The sequence below is a fragment of the Lepisosteus oculatus genome, chromosome 12, assembly GCF_040954835.1.
Source record: "Lepisosteus oculatus isolate fLepOcu1 chromosome 12, fLepOcu1.hap2, whole genome shotgun sequence".
NCBI lineage: Eukaryota > Metazoa > Chordata > Actinopteri > Semionotiformes > Lepisosteidae > Lepisosteus > Lepisosteus oculatus.
The window spans coordinates 2,090,604-2,108,927 of NC_090707.1; the positions used below are offsets into that span (position 1 = coordinate 2,090,604).

At 36.2% G+C, this 18,324-nt stretch overlaps 1 protein-coding gene across 11 annotated transcripts in view; it reads right to left on the bottom strand.

Moving 5' to 3' along the window:
- gtdc1 (glycosyltransferase-like domain containing 1) overlaps positions 1-18,324 on the bottom strand; it is a 238,043-nt gene that overhangs the window by 184,573 nt on the left and 35,146 nt on the right. For 10 of the 11 annotated variants that reach the window (XM_015358382.2, XM_015358373.2, XM_015358372.2 and 7 more), the window contains exons 3-4: positions 16,452-16,619; positions 13,905-14,078 (exon numbers count right to left, since the gene is read on the bottom strand). In XM_015358382.2, the coding sequence (XP_015213868.1) occupies positions 13,905-14,078; positions 16,452-16,619 (342 nt within the window). The remainder of the gene's footprint in view (positions 1-13,904; positions 14,079-16,451; positions 16,620-18,324) is intronic. The other variant, XM_015358381.2, reaches the window with a different exon arrangement.

An 18,324-nucleotide genomic window follows, 5' to 3' on the forward strand; every position in this document is an offset into this window, starting at 1 on the left:
GTAGTGATTTGGTGTCTTGTTGTGTGGTCAAGACGTCACAAAGTCATTTCACAGACATCACGCAAATCTTCAATAAGGTCACTGCAAAGTGAAATTTCTGAGTTGGCCATTTAGAGGGCTGTTTAACATTCAGGAGTGAGTTTTCCAAGCTTGAGGTGAGAGTTGACAATTCTAAAGAAAAGGACCTCATTTCTAATTAAGGCATAGAGATAGCCTTTCAATGTCACATAGCAAGCAGTGAAAGCAGGTAAAGAATAGGAAAAACAGCCATAGGACTGAGGCCAAAAAAATCACAACAATGCAGCAGTAACTTTGAAAACATTGCACTTTATCAACAGCATAATAAAGTTGTGTCATTACAGACTACTTTAAAACTTAAAATAAATATTTATTTGGTCGGATCACCAAGTCTATATACAGCACCTGTAAAATGTGAGAGTGCTTGAGAGGTGCAAGACAACTGTTAAATGTTATTCACATTTAAATGAAAACTGGCTAAAAGCAGAACATTTTGAAATAAATTGCAGAGGAAACAACCTATACATTTCACACAGTAATAGGAACACAAGTACAAGAGCGAATTTGCTCATTTCTGTATTTCTCTTTTTTCCCCAACACCACTGACGTAACATAATTGTTGGTGGTGCAGTGGATTTCATAAATGACACCATCCAATTAGCTTTGGTCTCGCTGCAGGACTTATGTTTGCTAACTCTAGTCTTTTTTTCTAAACGAAAGGCAAGAACAAAGCCAAGGACATCAGAGCTGCGGTGCACAGAATTGGGCATCACATTTAAAACTTACTGGATCTCAGCCTTCTGAAATCTACCAACTGTAAATACATTTCAATTCTAAAATAAGTAATAATGAATCACTTACTTCATATTAACAGAGGCTGTGACAATTCCATACTAGAGCTCAAAGAACAGAATAAAGACTTTCAGGAAAATAACATTTGAATAAAAAACGAGCACATTTCCAAAGGTTCGAAAGGGTGATTTTCAGTAGGGTTATTTTACTTTATCAAATTCAATGCACTTATTTTCCAAGTTGATTTTTTTTCACTGTAGCTTCCACTAAAGCAAAACAAAACCTTACTAAAAACATATATTGAAACATTTAATTAATTTCAAGACTCTTTATTTGAAAACATAGACCAAAGACCAAAAGAGTATCATAAAGATGATGAACTAAGACAAAACAAGAAACAAACTTCACTAAATAGTAAATAATTAATAAAGAATATGGTTTTATACCAACACATATGACTTCACTAAACAAAATCAATACTGCTATGCTAAATTTAACCGACAAGTGGATTTCTTAATTAAATGACTCAATCCAATACAAATTCCCTTTATATATGAACCATTTTATTCACTATATTAGGTTCTGACAGGAAAAATATTGAGTTGATTGCCACCCACTGCATTCATTTGTTATTTCCACAGGCCCTGACTAGAGGAGAGTGCACAGACAGAAGCCTATATAATTCAATGCCACAAAAAGTCTGCAAACACATGTAACCTAGATCCATGTTTCACAATGACAGTGTGTGATAGTGGAATGTGAAGTATTAATGCTTGTGTCACTATTCTCCTACACTCTACTGAACTTTAACAGAAAGCAGCTGTGAAGATGATATGTGGGCCAGTCATCTGAAGAAACACAAGGATTCATTTTGTTTGCAAAAATGAGAAAACAAGAGTGCGTATTGTTAATATTCTATTTAATTTACACATTTCAAATGTATAGGAATATTTGCTTCTGAACAATAATAACTCGAGTAAAAGAGGGATTGTCAGTAATTAAATACACGGAACCCTATGTTTTTCAAATATTTTCATTTAACTAATGAAAGCACAACTGTTCATCTGATAAAAATAAGAATCTATATGAGTGTACTATTTACAAAAAAAATAAGTTAAGCTATTAAGCTAATTATAAAAAACCTCCTGCTGTGTACTCAAGAGAAATACATATTTAATACAAGTTTGGTCATAATCAATCAAAACCTAACAGTAATTTATGATACAAGGGCAAAAACTGAGGAGGATTTAACTGAACATAATTGCCATTTAAAGTAGGTGAACCACAGTTTTAAAAAAAGTGGAAAAAAATATTTCTGAAATATCAAGTAATGAAATTGCACAGGGCTTACTGCAGCCAGTTTTGTGGATCTGTTTTGGATCCAGCAACAGGATGAATAATAAGTCATGTAGTCATCATTTTCAGTGTGGTAAACTTGGACTGTGCTGTATCATCTTTAGGACTGCAGGGCTAGCGATGATTAATTGTTATTCAAATTTAACTATCTAGGTAGGAATGAAACACATTCAAATCTATAATTATGTAAATGTTTTAAAGCAACAACTTTAAAATTGATCTTAACAGGCTTCAAAGTAAGTACAATAGCATTTTAAATAATGGGGGCAGACACTGAGTGATAAATTGTGTACAAAGCAGACATCAAGAGCTGCCAGGCGGAGCTCCCCCTGAGTGGACAAGGAATGGCTTGTAGAAAGGTATTACTGATGGTACTGTCTGGCAGGTCCAGAGAGAATTTCATTCAATAGGCAATTTTAAAATTGAATGAGGAGGTTTGACTAAGCAATAAAATCCAGCTCCAGTGCCAGTGAGAGGTACTTAGGAGGAATGCCACCAATTATCTTATTTATAAATCAACGGCAATTTCACTGATGACTTTATCTTAAATTTGATTAAACACAAATTTCAAAGTCAAAAATCATTTGATCTAATTCCCTTTATTGGTAATAATCACAAGTCTCCCCAGCCTCCACTAATCAAAAATTCCATTGATTTTCAGCAGGCTGAAACTAGCTTTGAAGAGAAGAAGACTAAACAGAAAAGCAGGCCACGACATTAAGAGCGCTTAAGTGACCAAATAATATGCTAGTTCATACTTTTGGCAGCTAAAATCCATGTGCACTAAATGTCAAACAATAAAAACCTTGCCTTGACTGATAATTGTTAGTCATCGTGATAGCACGATATGTTACTGTACTACAAAATTCACAATAAGAAACTATGAAAATAAATAAGTTACATAAATTATAGTGGGTTCAAGTGTTATTCATACATTGCACATTCTTTAACACATTATCAGACAACTGCTTTACCCAGGTAAAAACTAAATGAAGAGGTCCCCCTCTCTGAATCCCTTTTCTGATTGCAGCTATAAAACAAAATCAAATCATTAAAACACATTAAAATCCACATTACAGTCACTGCAAAATATCCAGCAGTCAAAGAGTATCAGTGACTCATATGTAACTCACTCTGCAGTGCTTCTTAATAGATTTTTAAAATAATACTGGTCTAGTGATTCTGGCAACATGATCAGGAACTGTGTTCAAGTGTCTGTGGGCAAACGCCAAAGGATCATTATGGCATGGCTTAAAAGTCATATTTACAGGAACCAAATATGCTCAGTGAACTCCATGTTGCCTTCAGAGTACAGAAAAGCACTTCCTGTGAATACTAAGAATCCAAACTTCAAAAAGAGTAAAAAAATCCTTTTTATTACTTTAAACTCACACCACGGTACAAACACATTTTTCAAGGTGAGTTTTAGATGGAAAAAGCTTTCTAAAACATGAGTGCCACACTCAGAACTTTAGGACTAAAACAGTTTACACAGCAATACATCAGGCGGTCAAGAAAAGACATGCTTCAGCTGCATGCGGTTTTGACAGATGCAATGTACGTAATGGTGCCCTTTCCACTAGCACGCCCAGGCTGCACTGGGGCTGCCCCATTCTGCCTGGACCGGCTCAGGATTGCCTGGGCCACCTGCCCACTGCAGATTCAGAGCCCTACAACTGACGTCACGTATCATGAAACTGCTGACTTGATACTGATGCTGCTGGTTGCCCTGAGCCAAATTACTAAATTCAAAACACATTTGATTTTCTTTGGATACGATGAACACTTCTTAGAGCACTAGATGTTCTTGTACACTTTTCTCTGTTTCTTTATCTTTCCGCAATATGACCAATGTCATGTCTTAGGTATTTTTTTTTTTTGCTTCATCATAACTTTGGCATGAGTGCTTTAACTTGTTCATTAAAGATTCACAGCAAAGGAGAATCTCCATCCAGCTTTCCTATACTGCCACATATTTACACAGAATTCTACTATTGACCAACACAGTGGTAAAAAGCATTAATATGGCACACATAAGCATTAATAAATTGAAAAGAATAGAAAGAAAACATGTTTCGGCCATGGAGCCTTCTTCAGATGTGAGGGGCGGAAGAAGCCTTCCTCACACCTGAAGAAGGCTCCACGGCCGAAATGTTGCGTTTTCTTTCTTCTCTTTTCAGCATGGAATAAACCCTATTTCTTGTTCATTTGCAGCCTACGCATGCTGACGCAGCCACCCACCTGAACTACTACTTCATAAATTGATTCTCACATGTTTTTGCTTAACTGTGTTGCATAAACTTTAGTAACAAGCTAACTACCTCTTCATAAATACAATACAAATTGGAAATGTTAAAACAAAACTTTATAAAAACAGATTTATAGAAAAGATATTGCCGGTGTGTATCTCCAGAGAAGAGAACCCAGACATTCTGGAATTTAAGGGAATGTCCGGCACTGGAAGGCAGCTGGAATTTAACCATTTTCAGTCCTGAACAGAGAAGAGTATGAGGGGATATGTTACAAGTATTCAAATTCCTCAATGGCATTGGTATAGCCAATCCAGCAGACATCTTCAGAATGAAAACTGAAACACGAAGGACACAAATGTAAGCTATGTAAGAAGGGCATTTAAAAGTGGGAGCAGGAGGCTCTTTTATACTCACATGGATGTGGAAGTATGAAACAAGCTGTCCAGCCATGTTGCTGCAGCTGATATCTATCCTGGCCTCTCTCAAGAAAAAGCCTGAGAACTTTGGATAAATTAGCTAATAACACAAATGGGCTCTATGGCCTCCTCTAATTTTTAAAACGTTTCTTATGTTCTTATGTAAAAATCTAAACTTTACAAATGTGACCTGCAGGTTTGACTGTATAATCAATATTCCCTTTGATATGTAGCCATCAACAGTCCTTATTATGCAGTTATGTCCTAAGTCTAGAATAGGCCATACTCTACCTGTAGGTATTTTAGTTGTATGCTTGATAAAATATCAAGATCATGTTAACCCAATAGAAACAGATGAATAGTCAACATAGGACAGAGGGGGCAGAACATAGGAATGAAAACCCACTATGATATCGGGACCAAATGTTTGGTCTTATACTGTATCTATCTGTCTTTCTCCATTAAGTATTAATTATCTTTTTACAGACAGATCTCAGCAAAGTTTTGAAAATCCACAATTGTTCCCATGCGCATTTTTTCCACATTAAATGCATCAAGCCCTGGATATGATTCAATTTTAAAATCTAAAATTCTCCAAATTTTGAGATAAGCCCATTACACTTCACAACCAACAGCTGCCTGGCAAGAAAACAGCCGTGGTAAAAGGCAAGACATATGAATAACAAGAAAGTTTCTCTGTTGTTAATTATTCACAACAGACTATTAACCACAATATCAAACATATATTCCACCAATGTAGCATTTTAAAGAGTCTAAAAGTACTTCATTTTCTTCACAGAGTAAATTATTTTATATATAAAATTGTTAAAGTTAAAAAAAGCACAATTTCCATTCCTAATATAAATTAATGCCTGAATACTTTTTTTGTTTCATATAGAATGCATCTCTTGACTGAGTTTTATTGGGCTGGAACACTTAATAAATATAACACTTTCTTTTCGCAAGAAGAGCCAATGAGTTGCAAAAGGGATAAAACAAGCTCTCAAGTCATTCTTTTTCAATTAAACATCTAATGTACTCAATGATGCAATCTGCTGGGTACAAGCCATAACTAAATGTAAGCCCTTAAATAAACCTGAAAAAAACAATACTTAAAAATGTAAAAACTGAAGTATTTAAAAATATTTTAAAGAAATAATTCTATGAACTTTCTAAACATACTGGACAGACATTACAGACACAGTTAGCAGAACACTAAATCTCTCTTATGATGTCATGTGCTCAACGTAAAGCTGTCTTCTGAAGGTTTTTACATCTCTATACCTCTAAACAAATCCACCTTTTAGAAACACATTTTTCTTTATACAATGAATCAAATTAGAACTTAATAAACTAAGAATGTCTGTCTTAAAAGAGGAAGTTATATTTGAAAAACGTAGAACATCCAAACTAACTGAAGTAAAATTTTAATCATAAGCAAATGCAGCAGGCTGTGTACAAAAGATCCCAACTCATGTTTTTCTTTTGTTACTTCAGAAAAATAACTCATTCACTTCTTCGGGCATAAATAACCAGCAAGGCAAGTCCTGGATTTCTGCTTGCTCTTTCCTACTCCTGTATACAGTATTTCTCAAGTATAATTATTAATAGTTTGAATTTTCTTAACATTAGAGGACTGATCATCAGACCCTTGAGGTAAACAGCATTAGGATGGACACCCAGATTCTTCTACTTCAGAAAATGAAGTTTTAAAACTAGTTCATGAATACACATTTTTCGTGACCATATATTTTTCTAATAATTTCAAGGTTTTATATTATTTAGAACACTAGTACAAGTTTTGATCTGTAATTCATTTCTATTTATTATGGTTATCCCTTCAAACTTCAGAAGGTCATATGGACTTAATTATGGTTCAATCTGGCACACAGAATGAGCAGAAGAAATGGGTCAATCGCATACCTATACTTCATACATATCTGCTGTTCCTTTATGAAAAGAAACTTACACTGCCAGAGAATTAATCGGTTATGAATCTGCAACTGAGAATTAACACAAAATTCAAGACATATAACAGTTGTTTTTATTAGTTTGTTTCAAAGTCTTTCAGATTAGGGGATCGAGTGCTTCTGTCCTTCACACTAGGGTTGCCAGTACATGTGATAAGAGTGCCTGGAAAATTATTTTCTGCTCAAGGTGGAAAGACGTGTTAAAAAGTGACAGCGAATAATAGCTGACAAAAAAAGTAATTATATGTAATGTATATGTAATTACAAATAACAATTAATAATTAATAACAAATAACAATTACAAATAACAAGACATAATAAGACATTAACAGAAAAGAGGACAATCCTGATATGACAAAAGATGAAAACATATTTTGATAAACTATCTGGATTTTAGGGTTGTTGAATCTTGACTATCTTATTCTTGTGGAAATTAATGTTTTGCACAGTCTGGTACATTGAGTGGTATATTGTTTATTTTCACTGCAGGAAGACTATTTACAGGCATAAATTTCAAAATGGAAAAAAAAAACAACTGTTCTGCTAAATTTTATAAATGCAAGAATGTAAACCATTCAAATAAAACATTTTCAGCTAATGTGCTTTGGAAAGGATGGGCCATTTAGATTCTGAGTTTGATAGTAATTCTCAATAGAATTGGTATGCAGGATGGTGATGGATGGAACTTTTTCAAAATCTTGTCTTCTTTCTTAAGAATCTAATGTATGCAAACAATCAAGAGGCAGTTCACACAGCACTTGCACAAGGAAAAGAATATTTCAAATAGTAATCCTTTTTTTAAATAAAAAGAAGAAAACTTTCAATACTCCTTGGATTTTACTTTTATAAAAGCTCAATAGTTTCAATTATCATCCCTCCTCACCGCTTTCAAATGAAAGTGAAAGCCCAGTAGTGTTGCAAGTTTCTTTTTGTATTATTTGATAGTTGAATTGCTAAATTATTCACCAAAAATAATATTACATGCATAAAGTACCTTGATATACCTTTGTGTTTTTCACAGGAAAAAGTTTCAAACAGGATACCCTAGAGCTCACAGGATTCGCAACAAATTCTGTATTTAAATCAGCCATTGTTGGACCTTCAGATCCCAAGAGCAACATTAATGGGCTTAAATCCCACATAGTGAGACATGGCAGCCAAAGCTGATTCCATCCCCACATCTGTAATTACTGTTTATCTGCAACTTAACGAAAATAATGAAAAAACCGAGCCCCTTCATGTGTGCAGTCTATAAGGCAATAACATTCGGCATTCAAAGCTGAAGAACTTAAAAGACAATGCTTTCCTGTTCCCTATATGAATACTGCATTATTTTTGGAGCTCCACATTCAGTGCAAGGGGGAATGGCACTTGAAAACGTCTCTGCATGAGTAACACACAGGTCCCACAGCAGCATTCCCAAGTTCATCCAAGTGTGTTTAAATGAGGGCGGGAAAATGCATCATGCTCCTTGGCCACTTCCCACAAAACAAGATTCTCAATAAAGTTAAGGCGGCATCATCATCATAACCGATGCCTTATTTTCTGTTTTTTTGTTTTGCTGAACATGTACAGCCTACATGATGTAAATTGGGGAATTTCAACAATGCTTTCAAAGTCATGCATTCTGTTGATGTGTGAAACAATTCCCAAGCCCAGCAATACTGTTGTTTATACTGTTTCATTTTCTGGAATACAGAACCTGCTGGTCAAAAGTAAATTGATTAACTTAATGCGGCAGCTCCAACAATTATGTAGCTCCTCCTGCATTGTACCCCAGACCTGAATAGTGAATAGAATGTGAGAGCTCCGAGGTTCCAATGTGATAAATGAGTTTGCATTGTCTGTCATTGGACCTTCCTTCTAACCTAGGTCACTCCTTATTAAATTACCACTTGTCAATGTTTCAAATACTGATTGATAAATAACCATGCCAAACCTGATAATCCAATAACTTGCTTTCCAGTCTACTCATTGCTATCTATTTTATACCTGTATGACCATATTTTTTGCTTCTTTGTAGCAAGCATCACATCAAACAGAGATCCGCAGCAATTCCTGCACGTCTGTGATTTAGAATTGGTCTGCCCTTCCTTGAAATATTCATGAAAGAAATCTGTTCTGTTTTTTATTTTAAATGATTTTGCATTGATACTTGCATTTTGTTTTAACAATGTCTCTACGATTTTTTTGGTTTCAATATCAACTGGGTTTAAATCAGCTAAGTGCCTGTTTGTGCAATGCATATCGACATTAGGCCCCAAAATACAATAATCCATTCATATTGTGACACAACACTTCAATTATAACAGTTCTGAAGGCGTTGTAATGCTGTAAAAAAGCCCGTAGTGCTTCCTGGACTCCAGACAGTCGGGAATGAGACATAAAACAAGACACTACAAGACGTGCCACATAACAGGGTACTCTGCGGAGACTCCATTCCAGCAACCGGCCTGCGAAGGCGGTCCCCTGTCAGCCCTCCTGGGGTCATCAAAAAGATGACAGGAGGAGTGCCATCTCGCTGGAGCTGATGACAAACTCACACCACTGGAGGCAATGTCTTTACTTCAGCGAAGGGACAGCCCTGGTGCCACCTAGTACAGATCCCAAACCCTGCAGGTTCCCCAGACCCAAAGTCTCTGATACTTTTTTTTTTTACAGACTTTACCATCTCCAGAAACTGGAGAATGGAGGAAGGATATTATGCAATTTTTATGGAAAATAGAAAGCCATTATGTCAGTTTATATAGATGAACAACTAGAATTGAAGGGGGGTACTGAACACAAAGACACAGGACTTAACTGACCCAAGGATCTAATCCAGTCGTTTCTTGAATATGGCCAGGTTGTTGGCAGCAGTAAAAAGGAAGGGTAGTTTGTTCTAGACCCCACAACCCTTTCACAGAAGGATGGCAGTGATTCAAGCAAACCTACATTATCAACTGTAACATAATCCTATGAAAATCGGGATTTACAGGGAAAAGGACAGAGGTTATCATGGGAGATGTCCATTTTCCTGATACCTGTGGGGAAATACAATGTAAAATGACAGCACACCCCAGCCGACCTGACAGAGCTGAAGTAAATGTGCAAAGAAGTACTGTACATTTTTCTTAAAGTTTTTTTTCAGCTTGGCGTTTTTACTGATTTCCTTAACCGATTATAGTGTTCAGTTTTTAAGCATTCACGATTTGATGAAAGATATTCACATTTAAAAAGAATTGTACACATTTTCTTGGACTTTCTGGGACATCATTTTGGTAGGTGATATTAGTGGACTTGTAGGCGGCAATTTTCCCTCTGGACCAGAACTCGCAACCCCGTGCCCCAGCACTGTAGAAAGCTCTATCCTTTGAATGAGGAAAGTGAGATCCTGACTACTTGGTCAATGAAGATCCAATGGCATCAATGACAAGGGTAAGAGTCTCAACCCTAGTGTCAAGGCTAAACTGTACTCTGGACTTGCACAATTTGGCATCCCTACAGTTCCAGTTTAATTGAACTGGTGTAGCAGATTCTTAGCTCTCCCCCTGATCTACTGTGCAGTGTGGCTACTGGGGCAAAATGGCTGTCACATGTCACCCTGTTAGGTACAGTGCTAAAATAAATCCTCTCCTATTTGTGAAATCTTCTGGGAAGTTTGAGGATGAAGAGTTACAGCAGTTCAAGCAATTATTACAACAATGTATTTAACCGCAAGAAATTAAAACTGGAAACCATTTTATATTTTGTCATGTGAGTGTACAGTATGTATAAAACACTAACATGTCAAAACAGAATAATTTACAAAAGGCTTTCAGTGAAAACGACTAATTCGTGGTTCAAAAGTGTGAGACTGAAGAGACAAATCACAATTAAAGTGACTTTTTATTAACTAATGATGGCTAATGCATTTGACTGACACTTCTATGCAAAGCAACTTACATTTGCGCCCACTTAAACAACCGAGCATTTTACTGGAGTGATCTGAGAGAAACACCTTGCTAGAGAAGCACGGCAGTGCATCACCTGAAATTTAAACCCATAAAATTTCAGTTACAGTTACAAGCCCAGAGCCCTAACCCTGCTCCACACTGCTAGAGAAAAGTTGGATTATTAACTAGTCACCATATGAGTTTTCTCTTAATGTGACTTTATATGGGCACGCTACTGCTAAGTAATTTAAAGCAAATTGATTCTAGAGTATCTGTGAGTAGTCTCAGCACATCTCAATACCTGTCGGAACTATTATCTGCTGTGTCAGAAGAGCTGCAAGGATACTGTAACACAGACAGAGAAATGGAACTGCTGGCAGGGGCTCCAAAGTTCATTTCACTAATACACTGTCAGCCACATTGAGTAAAACAGCAAAGCCGTTTTGAAAAGTATGTAAATTTCCTGCCTCTTCGGGGACTTTTTAAGGTTTTTGTCAATATGAATAATATTACTACTGAGTCTCAGTCATTTCTAAAGTTTGACATAAGCTTTCTTTTTGAAAGTGTAGGAAACATACGTGCACTTAATTCCAATACTTAAACATGAAACACTGGTCAGTGTTTGCTGATCAAATCAACATCAATAAATTACCCAAAAACTCTGTCTCAACATGTAAACTAGAATCGATATATATACAGACATATAACCAGTTGAGTCTCTGAAATGAATGCATTTAACTGAAGCATAACACGAAATCAATATGTCCGGATTTTAAAATACAAAATCATTTATATAACAACAAACTTTACATAAAAACAATCAGTATAATTTCATTGTTTTATGACTTGTAACAACTAATTATGCATCACTTTTACACTTCCTTTAAAACATATTTAATATGCTTTACACCACTGTCAACTGAAAAGGCTGTTAAGTTCAAGGCTGATCAGTACTGTCAAGGCACATAGGTTTTTTAATGAAAGGGACAAATAAAAACATACTTCAAAGCAAAAAAACATTAAAAATCACCTCACATTTTTGCCTTTGGTCTTTCTGAGCATTTTTTCAAGGACTGGACAAACTAGAGCATTTTAAAAAAGACCGCAGGCATGTTGAATGATTGTCAGCCATGCAAATAATCACTTACTTACACTCTATGAGTTTGCTTTGGATAAGGCAAATTACCATTTGAAAATGAGCTGAAAAACACTCTGGGCAAGAAGCTTGCATCATGAATCTCAGCTCTTTTGCAGCAATTTTTTTTCTCTCGTACACACAGTCAAATCTCCTGCATCTCTCTGAAATCAGCTCTAAAGATATTTTAATAGTGTCTGATGGCCAGCTAGAGCTGGAAATTTTCACAAGAGGAAGTGTGCATTTTTTCAATGCTTAATAAATATTCAGTTCACTAGAACCAGACAAATGCTCATAAAACATGATGCACTTCACCCTTAATCTAACACTCCACTCCTTTCACTTGCAACAGCGTTTTGTTGACTATCACAACATTGAGTCACATTCAATTTCCAATATTATTTTTTCCTCCAGAGGTTTAGGAACAAATATCATCAATGAGTACGGAACCGCACACTGCACATACATCAGTGCAACAGAGATGCATTTGCCAACATAAAAATTCAAGCAGATTCTCAAATCAAGTCACAGTCTGCCACTAACTGGAAAAGCTATAAAACAAAATACTTATGACACTGTTACCGTAGGCAAAGTTTTCTGTGCTCTCATGTTTCAGGGACAACCCTTCCTCTGGGACTGAGCTTCAATAATTACTTATTACTGCCTTTAGTGTTTGCTTAGAAAAATATTTAGACTTAAGCATACAGTATTGATAATTTTCTTCCTTATACAGAACAACTTACTTGACTATGCCACACAAAACAGATTTCAAAATGCCTTTAGTGTTTGCTTAGAAAAATATTTAGACTTAAGCATACAGTATTGATAATTTTCTTCCTTATACAGAACAACTTACTTGACTATGCCACACAAAACAGATTTCAAAAATAGTCTGCACCCTTAATGCTCAGGTTTTCAGCCTCAGTTCCATTTTCCTCCACCACACACATGGAAAGAGTTAATACTTAAAGAAACACTTAAACACAGTTAAAAATAACAAACAACAGTATGTTACATGGCGGCATTTAGTTTTCTTTGGCCATATACAGTAGTCTTTTTCCCCATATAGGTATATTGTTTTAATTATTTCAGGATTCTGTTTTTCCATGTGTATTTTATCGAGACGCACTCCTTCTGTAGTTCATAAAAACAATTAAAAGAAAATTAAAGACATGAATGTGAGTATTTCTAGGGTGGTGTATTTCAGGTCATTTTCAAAAGGAAATGACCAGCTCAGTTTGTACATTTAGAAAATCTAAGATAATTTCTTACTCTTTTACTCTTTCCTAATTTAAACATTTCAGCAGTCTACCATAAACTAAAAAAGAGGATTTATTTTAGATATTCTCCAATTAACATCTGTAAAAAGGTCAGATTCATTACACTGCTCAACCAAACTTTGTTTTGGAAGAGTTGTCTTGTTTGTGACCTTGATGCACTATAAAGGAGAGGAACTGAGTTGGATAACACATAAGAACTTACAAGAATGGTATTTTTGGGTTTGTATCTGAAGACTCAATTTCCCACAAACTATACTACACTCATTATAGTTACATTCTTATTCACATTAAATTATTTTATTTTAATTTCTGTTGGGAAACAAAACCAAAGCCAAAGTCTGTATTGCATGTTTGTTGCCAAATTATTTAAGTATAAAAAAGCACTTCGCAGACACATTGTTACATTGGGAGGTGCAAAGGATAGCTACAGTATACTTTACCACTGCATTATCATCAAACAGATCAAATAATTCTGTATATTTAAAAAAAACAATAAGTGAAACACTGTTAAATTAACACAGGCAGTATAATTTAATAACACTGCGCAATAATACTGGCTTGACTGTTACAAGTGATAAACATCTGTACTGAACTTGAAAGTGTTTTATGTTTCGTCTCTTTCTCATGCAACGTCTCTTAGATTGCTGTTTACTGTATACCTAAACTTTACCAGCTTGCAGGGATGGATTAAAAAACAAATACTCTGCTTTTTAATCAACGTGTGGTTATCCCTGGAAAGAAAATTACTGCTGCTAAGATGAAAAGACCAACCTTCTGACATCAGGAAATTTGATAGGAAAGTAGAGCACTTGGCACTTGGGTCTGATGAGCTTTTCCAAATCTTTGGGTCTGTGGTCTGGAATCAGCTTCATGAAGGTAGGAATAGAAGTGAGGAAAGACTCCATGTTGAAAGCAGAGTTAAACACGACCACATCTGCCACCAAGCTGCACAATCAGACAAAGGTATTAGATTAGCAGACACCCAATATAAAGCACGCAGATAAATTGCACATATCCAGTTAAAGTGTGTAGATATGCTGTAAATCCAGCTGTGTATTTTTAGATTTACTGTAATATATTAGTCCACATACATATATTCCGTCCCCGGATAATTTGAATTAAATTCTGTTGTCGAAGATACCAGCAGAGGCATATCACATTTCCTTTACGAGAACACTGAAAAATGTGCCTTTTAAAGGAAGCTTTTCTCATAAATGGATCAAAATTGTCTTGTAGACATTTTCCAAAACCTTTGGTTTGACATCTTTATTTACTTTTTAGTTGTTGTGTCATATAATACTTAAGACTACGGATCACTTTTCCACAAACCCTTAAGATCTACAGATCCTCAAAATATTTATGATGGTTATTCTGCGTTCCTATACCACTTTAGTTTGATTCATGCTGGAATACCACTATCAGAGAGATGTTTCTTACTGTAAGTCTCTGCCTATTTTAAACAGGACTAAACTTTACAAAACATGAACAGCAAGGTAAAAAAAAAATGTCTGCATCACAAAAATAAGGTTCCTCATCCATCCTCATGATCCTGAAATTTACAGAGCCTGTGGATGAATTCAGATCTTGGGGATATATGAAGTCTGTAGCCACGATTCAGAGGTTGGTAAATAGTAAGCCACCAAACTAATACTAGTTCGATTAAATGGCAAGGATACAAACAGCAGGGGTTCCTGAGAAAAGAAGATCCTCTTCCCAGTCACAGAAGAATGATGACTAGACTGCACCATTATTACTAACAGCTTTTTTTCTTTTAAGAAGACAGAATATGCTGTTTATGAAAGATATGTATATCCAGGAAAACTATGCTTAAAAGATAAGTAACATATTTTCATAATGATGTGGGATGTTTTAAGAATCAATCAATCGACACTGCCCTATATTCTATTTCCAATTACAGCGCCGTTGGAAAACCTCAGATACAGAAATGTTTTGAGAACATTGAGGTTATTTATGGATGAAAAAGGCAAATGCACCCTATGCTTCTCTCATAAATATATTAGAAATATGAGTGTTCATTATCAGCGCATTTTCATTCCAACAAAAGTCACTGCAATCACCCAAAAAGTCTTAAAGATTACAAAGTGCCATTCTACTTAATATAGACACACAAAAGTGTTACATAGGAAACAACTATCACCTGCTCATACACATTTCAGTGTTGCACTAATTAACTCATTTCAATGTTAAAAAATATCAAATATGTTTATGCGTTTCATTTTTTAAAATACACGTGACTGAAGTTCCATTTTTTCCTACTGTATGTCTTTTGGAGTTCTGACTTCCACTGGGAGAGATTAGGACTGAGCTTCAGAGATCTCTGCTGGGTTAACCACAGTCAGTGCCAACTCCTGCACCAGTGGGTGCCCTCTAGTAGAAGTCTGTCTGGCACAGCTCTCCCTTTCCCCATGGGGCATCTGCACACCTCATTAGCAACAAAGTGACCCTTGGCTATGCATGTGCAAGATCTAGAGTCCTGATAGATAACAAGCGTAAATTCAAATCTCAGCTCGGCTGAGATGCACACACAGCTCCGGCGCTTGCTTATCTTTTAATGCTCTAAAAATAACATGATTGACAAAACCGTAGTGAAATTTGAATTCAAATGGCTTTCCAGCACAAGCTTCTCAATTAATAAGTTGTTCTGAAAAGAGAGAAATATTGAAAAGGTCACGAAAAATAGCTCTTTTTTTTTCAGAAAACACTTTGAAAAGATATATTTTTAAAACTCTGTTTCTTGCTCACATTTTAAATTTGTAACATAAGCAAAACCCAAAACCTACTATTAAAGTTGTATTTATACAAAACAACCTCAGGTTTTAATTCATGAAATTCAGAAGCCCAGCTCGAGTACGAAAGGACGAGCAGCAGCAGTGCCTTCATTACCAAACAGAGATTTTCCCCCTGACCCTGACACTGGAATCGGCATGTCTCACGCAGATGATTCCCTCCAGTCTGTGGGAACAATAACACTCCTGTGTGCTTCCTTGTAATTTCAAGATATGAAGATCAGCATCTGCACAGCCTCGACCTGAGCCAGAGCTCTCCAGCTTGTATGACGTGATACAGATAGCATGTGATAAGCACCTAAGTATTCAATCTTTTTATTATTAAAGTTATCATGAAGAATTTCTGGATAGGGATTACAAGTATTTTGCTAAAGTATTCTGGTATTTGAAAATTTGATGGCAGGACACAAATCAGCCAGGTCATCAGCTTCTATTACTAAAGTAAGTCTAGGTTTTGTTAAAATTGTGTAAGAATCAGGTTAAAAATAAAAGGTCAGTCTGGATATTTTACCATGAGAGAACCTGGTTGTATCCATATTGAAAGTCTCTCTCTTGGCTCTTCCGGACTGGATATACCAGCTGATTCTCGTGGAAGTACAGGACTTTTTTCAGCCCAGCCAGGTCAGGCCGGAGGGCAGTTAGCTCAGCCAGGTTCAGGACTGAGCTGGTCAGGAGCACCCTGAAGAACAGAAGAGAGTGGTGTGAAGGTTCAGCCTGAAAGCTCAACAACGCCTTTGTAGCTCTCGGACCAGGCCACTGCAGCTAAAAGGTTTGAGCTCATAAAGATTGGCACTAAAAGCTCCAAGTTGAATTTTTACATCTCTTTATTTAAATTTTCTGGGATCTCTCTCAGAGGTTGGTAATAGTAACACAGTAGCAGACAAAGACTGAGTGTTTTTATTTTTGCACAAAGAAGAAGACAATATCTGAAGGCCAAAGCTGACAAAGGAATTATTTTCTCTTTAATTAGTATGTCATTTCCTTGAAGAGGACAACCACATTAATTTCTATAATGCCTGACTTAGGTAAGCCTCTTAAGACACTAAAGCTTTTCAGGAACAAAGAAAAAAATCTCCAACCCTAAAACTCCTAAAAGGAGTTAAAGTATTTTTAACATTTTCAGTAATAAAACTCTGAAAACAAAAACGATATGCCATAAGTACAAATATGCATAGATATAAATATATCTAGTGTACTCTACAAAAAATATATATAAAAGTGAAAGGGTATCATTATCTTGCACTGGTTGAAATCAAATCCAGCACTGTAGTTTCTCAGCTGTAGAAAACAAATTTCCTGAAGACTTTCAGAGACCTGTGTTTAACGAGTTCTGATGGGTTTATTGAAGAGTTTGAGCATGGGTATTTACATTCCGAGATACACAAGACATAATTTGCACTTGCAAGCACATTTGTTAGCAAGCTGTGAGAGAGGGCAGAGACGAACCATGATAACTATCTTCCCGTCCCTTTGGGGACTGTCCCTCTGGGGCCAAACTGGCAAAAATTAGCAGGGCACCGTGAGGAAAAAGTGCCCTGCAGCCGCCTGCACCGCATGTTCTGAGGATTGAGTCCCCGCTGTTGACAGTGTTATAACAATTTATTAATTCACTTAAAAATGCGTGCATGATGGAGAGTTTACTTTTTTCATCTTTGAAAACATGCTAAAACGTTTTATAACTGAGTGCTAGCATTCTGTCTCTATTTCCAGTAACACAGACATGGGATGTGCAGTGTGGCTTTACAATAAGCAAAATACTAGAACAGGAAAATTATGAGCAAATCCTGTGTGAGTGTTACCCAACTCAAGCACAACAACCAAATCACATAACATGAAGAAACTTTAAGAAAAAACTAAAAAATACAGATATTTTAAAATTGAACCAATGAAATTATCCATAAAATCGTACATTCACTGATCTTTAAAATGCTGAATTTATCAAGAAAACATATAAAAAATAAAACATTACAGATCATTAAGCATTTTTTTACTTTTGAAAATAACCTTTTTATTTTGAAAATACTGTATGCAGACAGACAACCAGTCTTAATTTTCCCAAATCGCCAAAACGGGGGCTTATGTTCGTGTCTTCTTGACCTGGGCTGCTTTAGTCAGGGTGCTCTGTGTCCTCCGCTCTTCCCTCCTGGAAAGCACCTACACATCGTATGGAAGAAATCAGTAGTGCTGGTGTGCGGAATGGCCACCTCTTCCCAGCGAGGCAAACGCACATGAGGAGAGCCACACATCAGGTTTGCCAAGTTGCCTTTGCGAGGCATATCACAACGGGCTGCCAGTTTGATGAGTAGCCAGACCACGGCAGAGCTGAGCTCCTCTGACTCCTTCAAGTTCCACGCTGCTCAGCTGGGCCCCCCTGTAACTTTTTC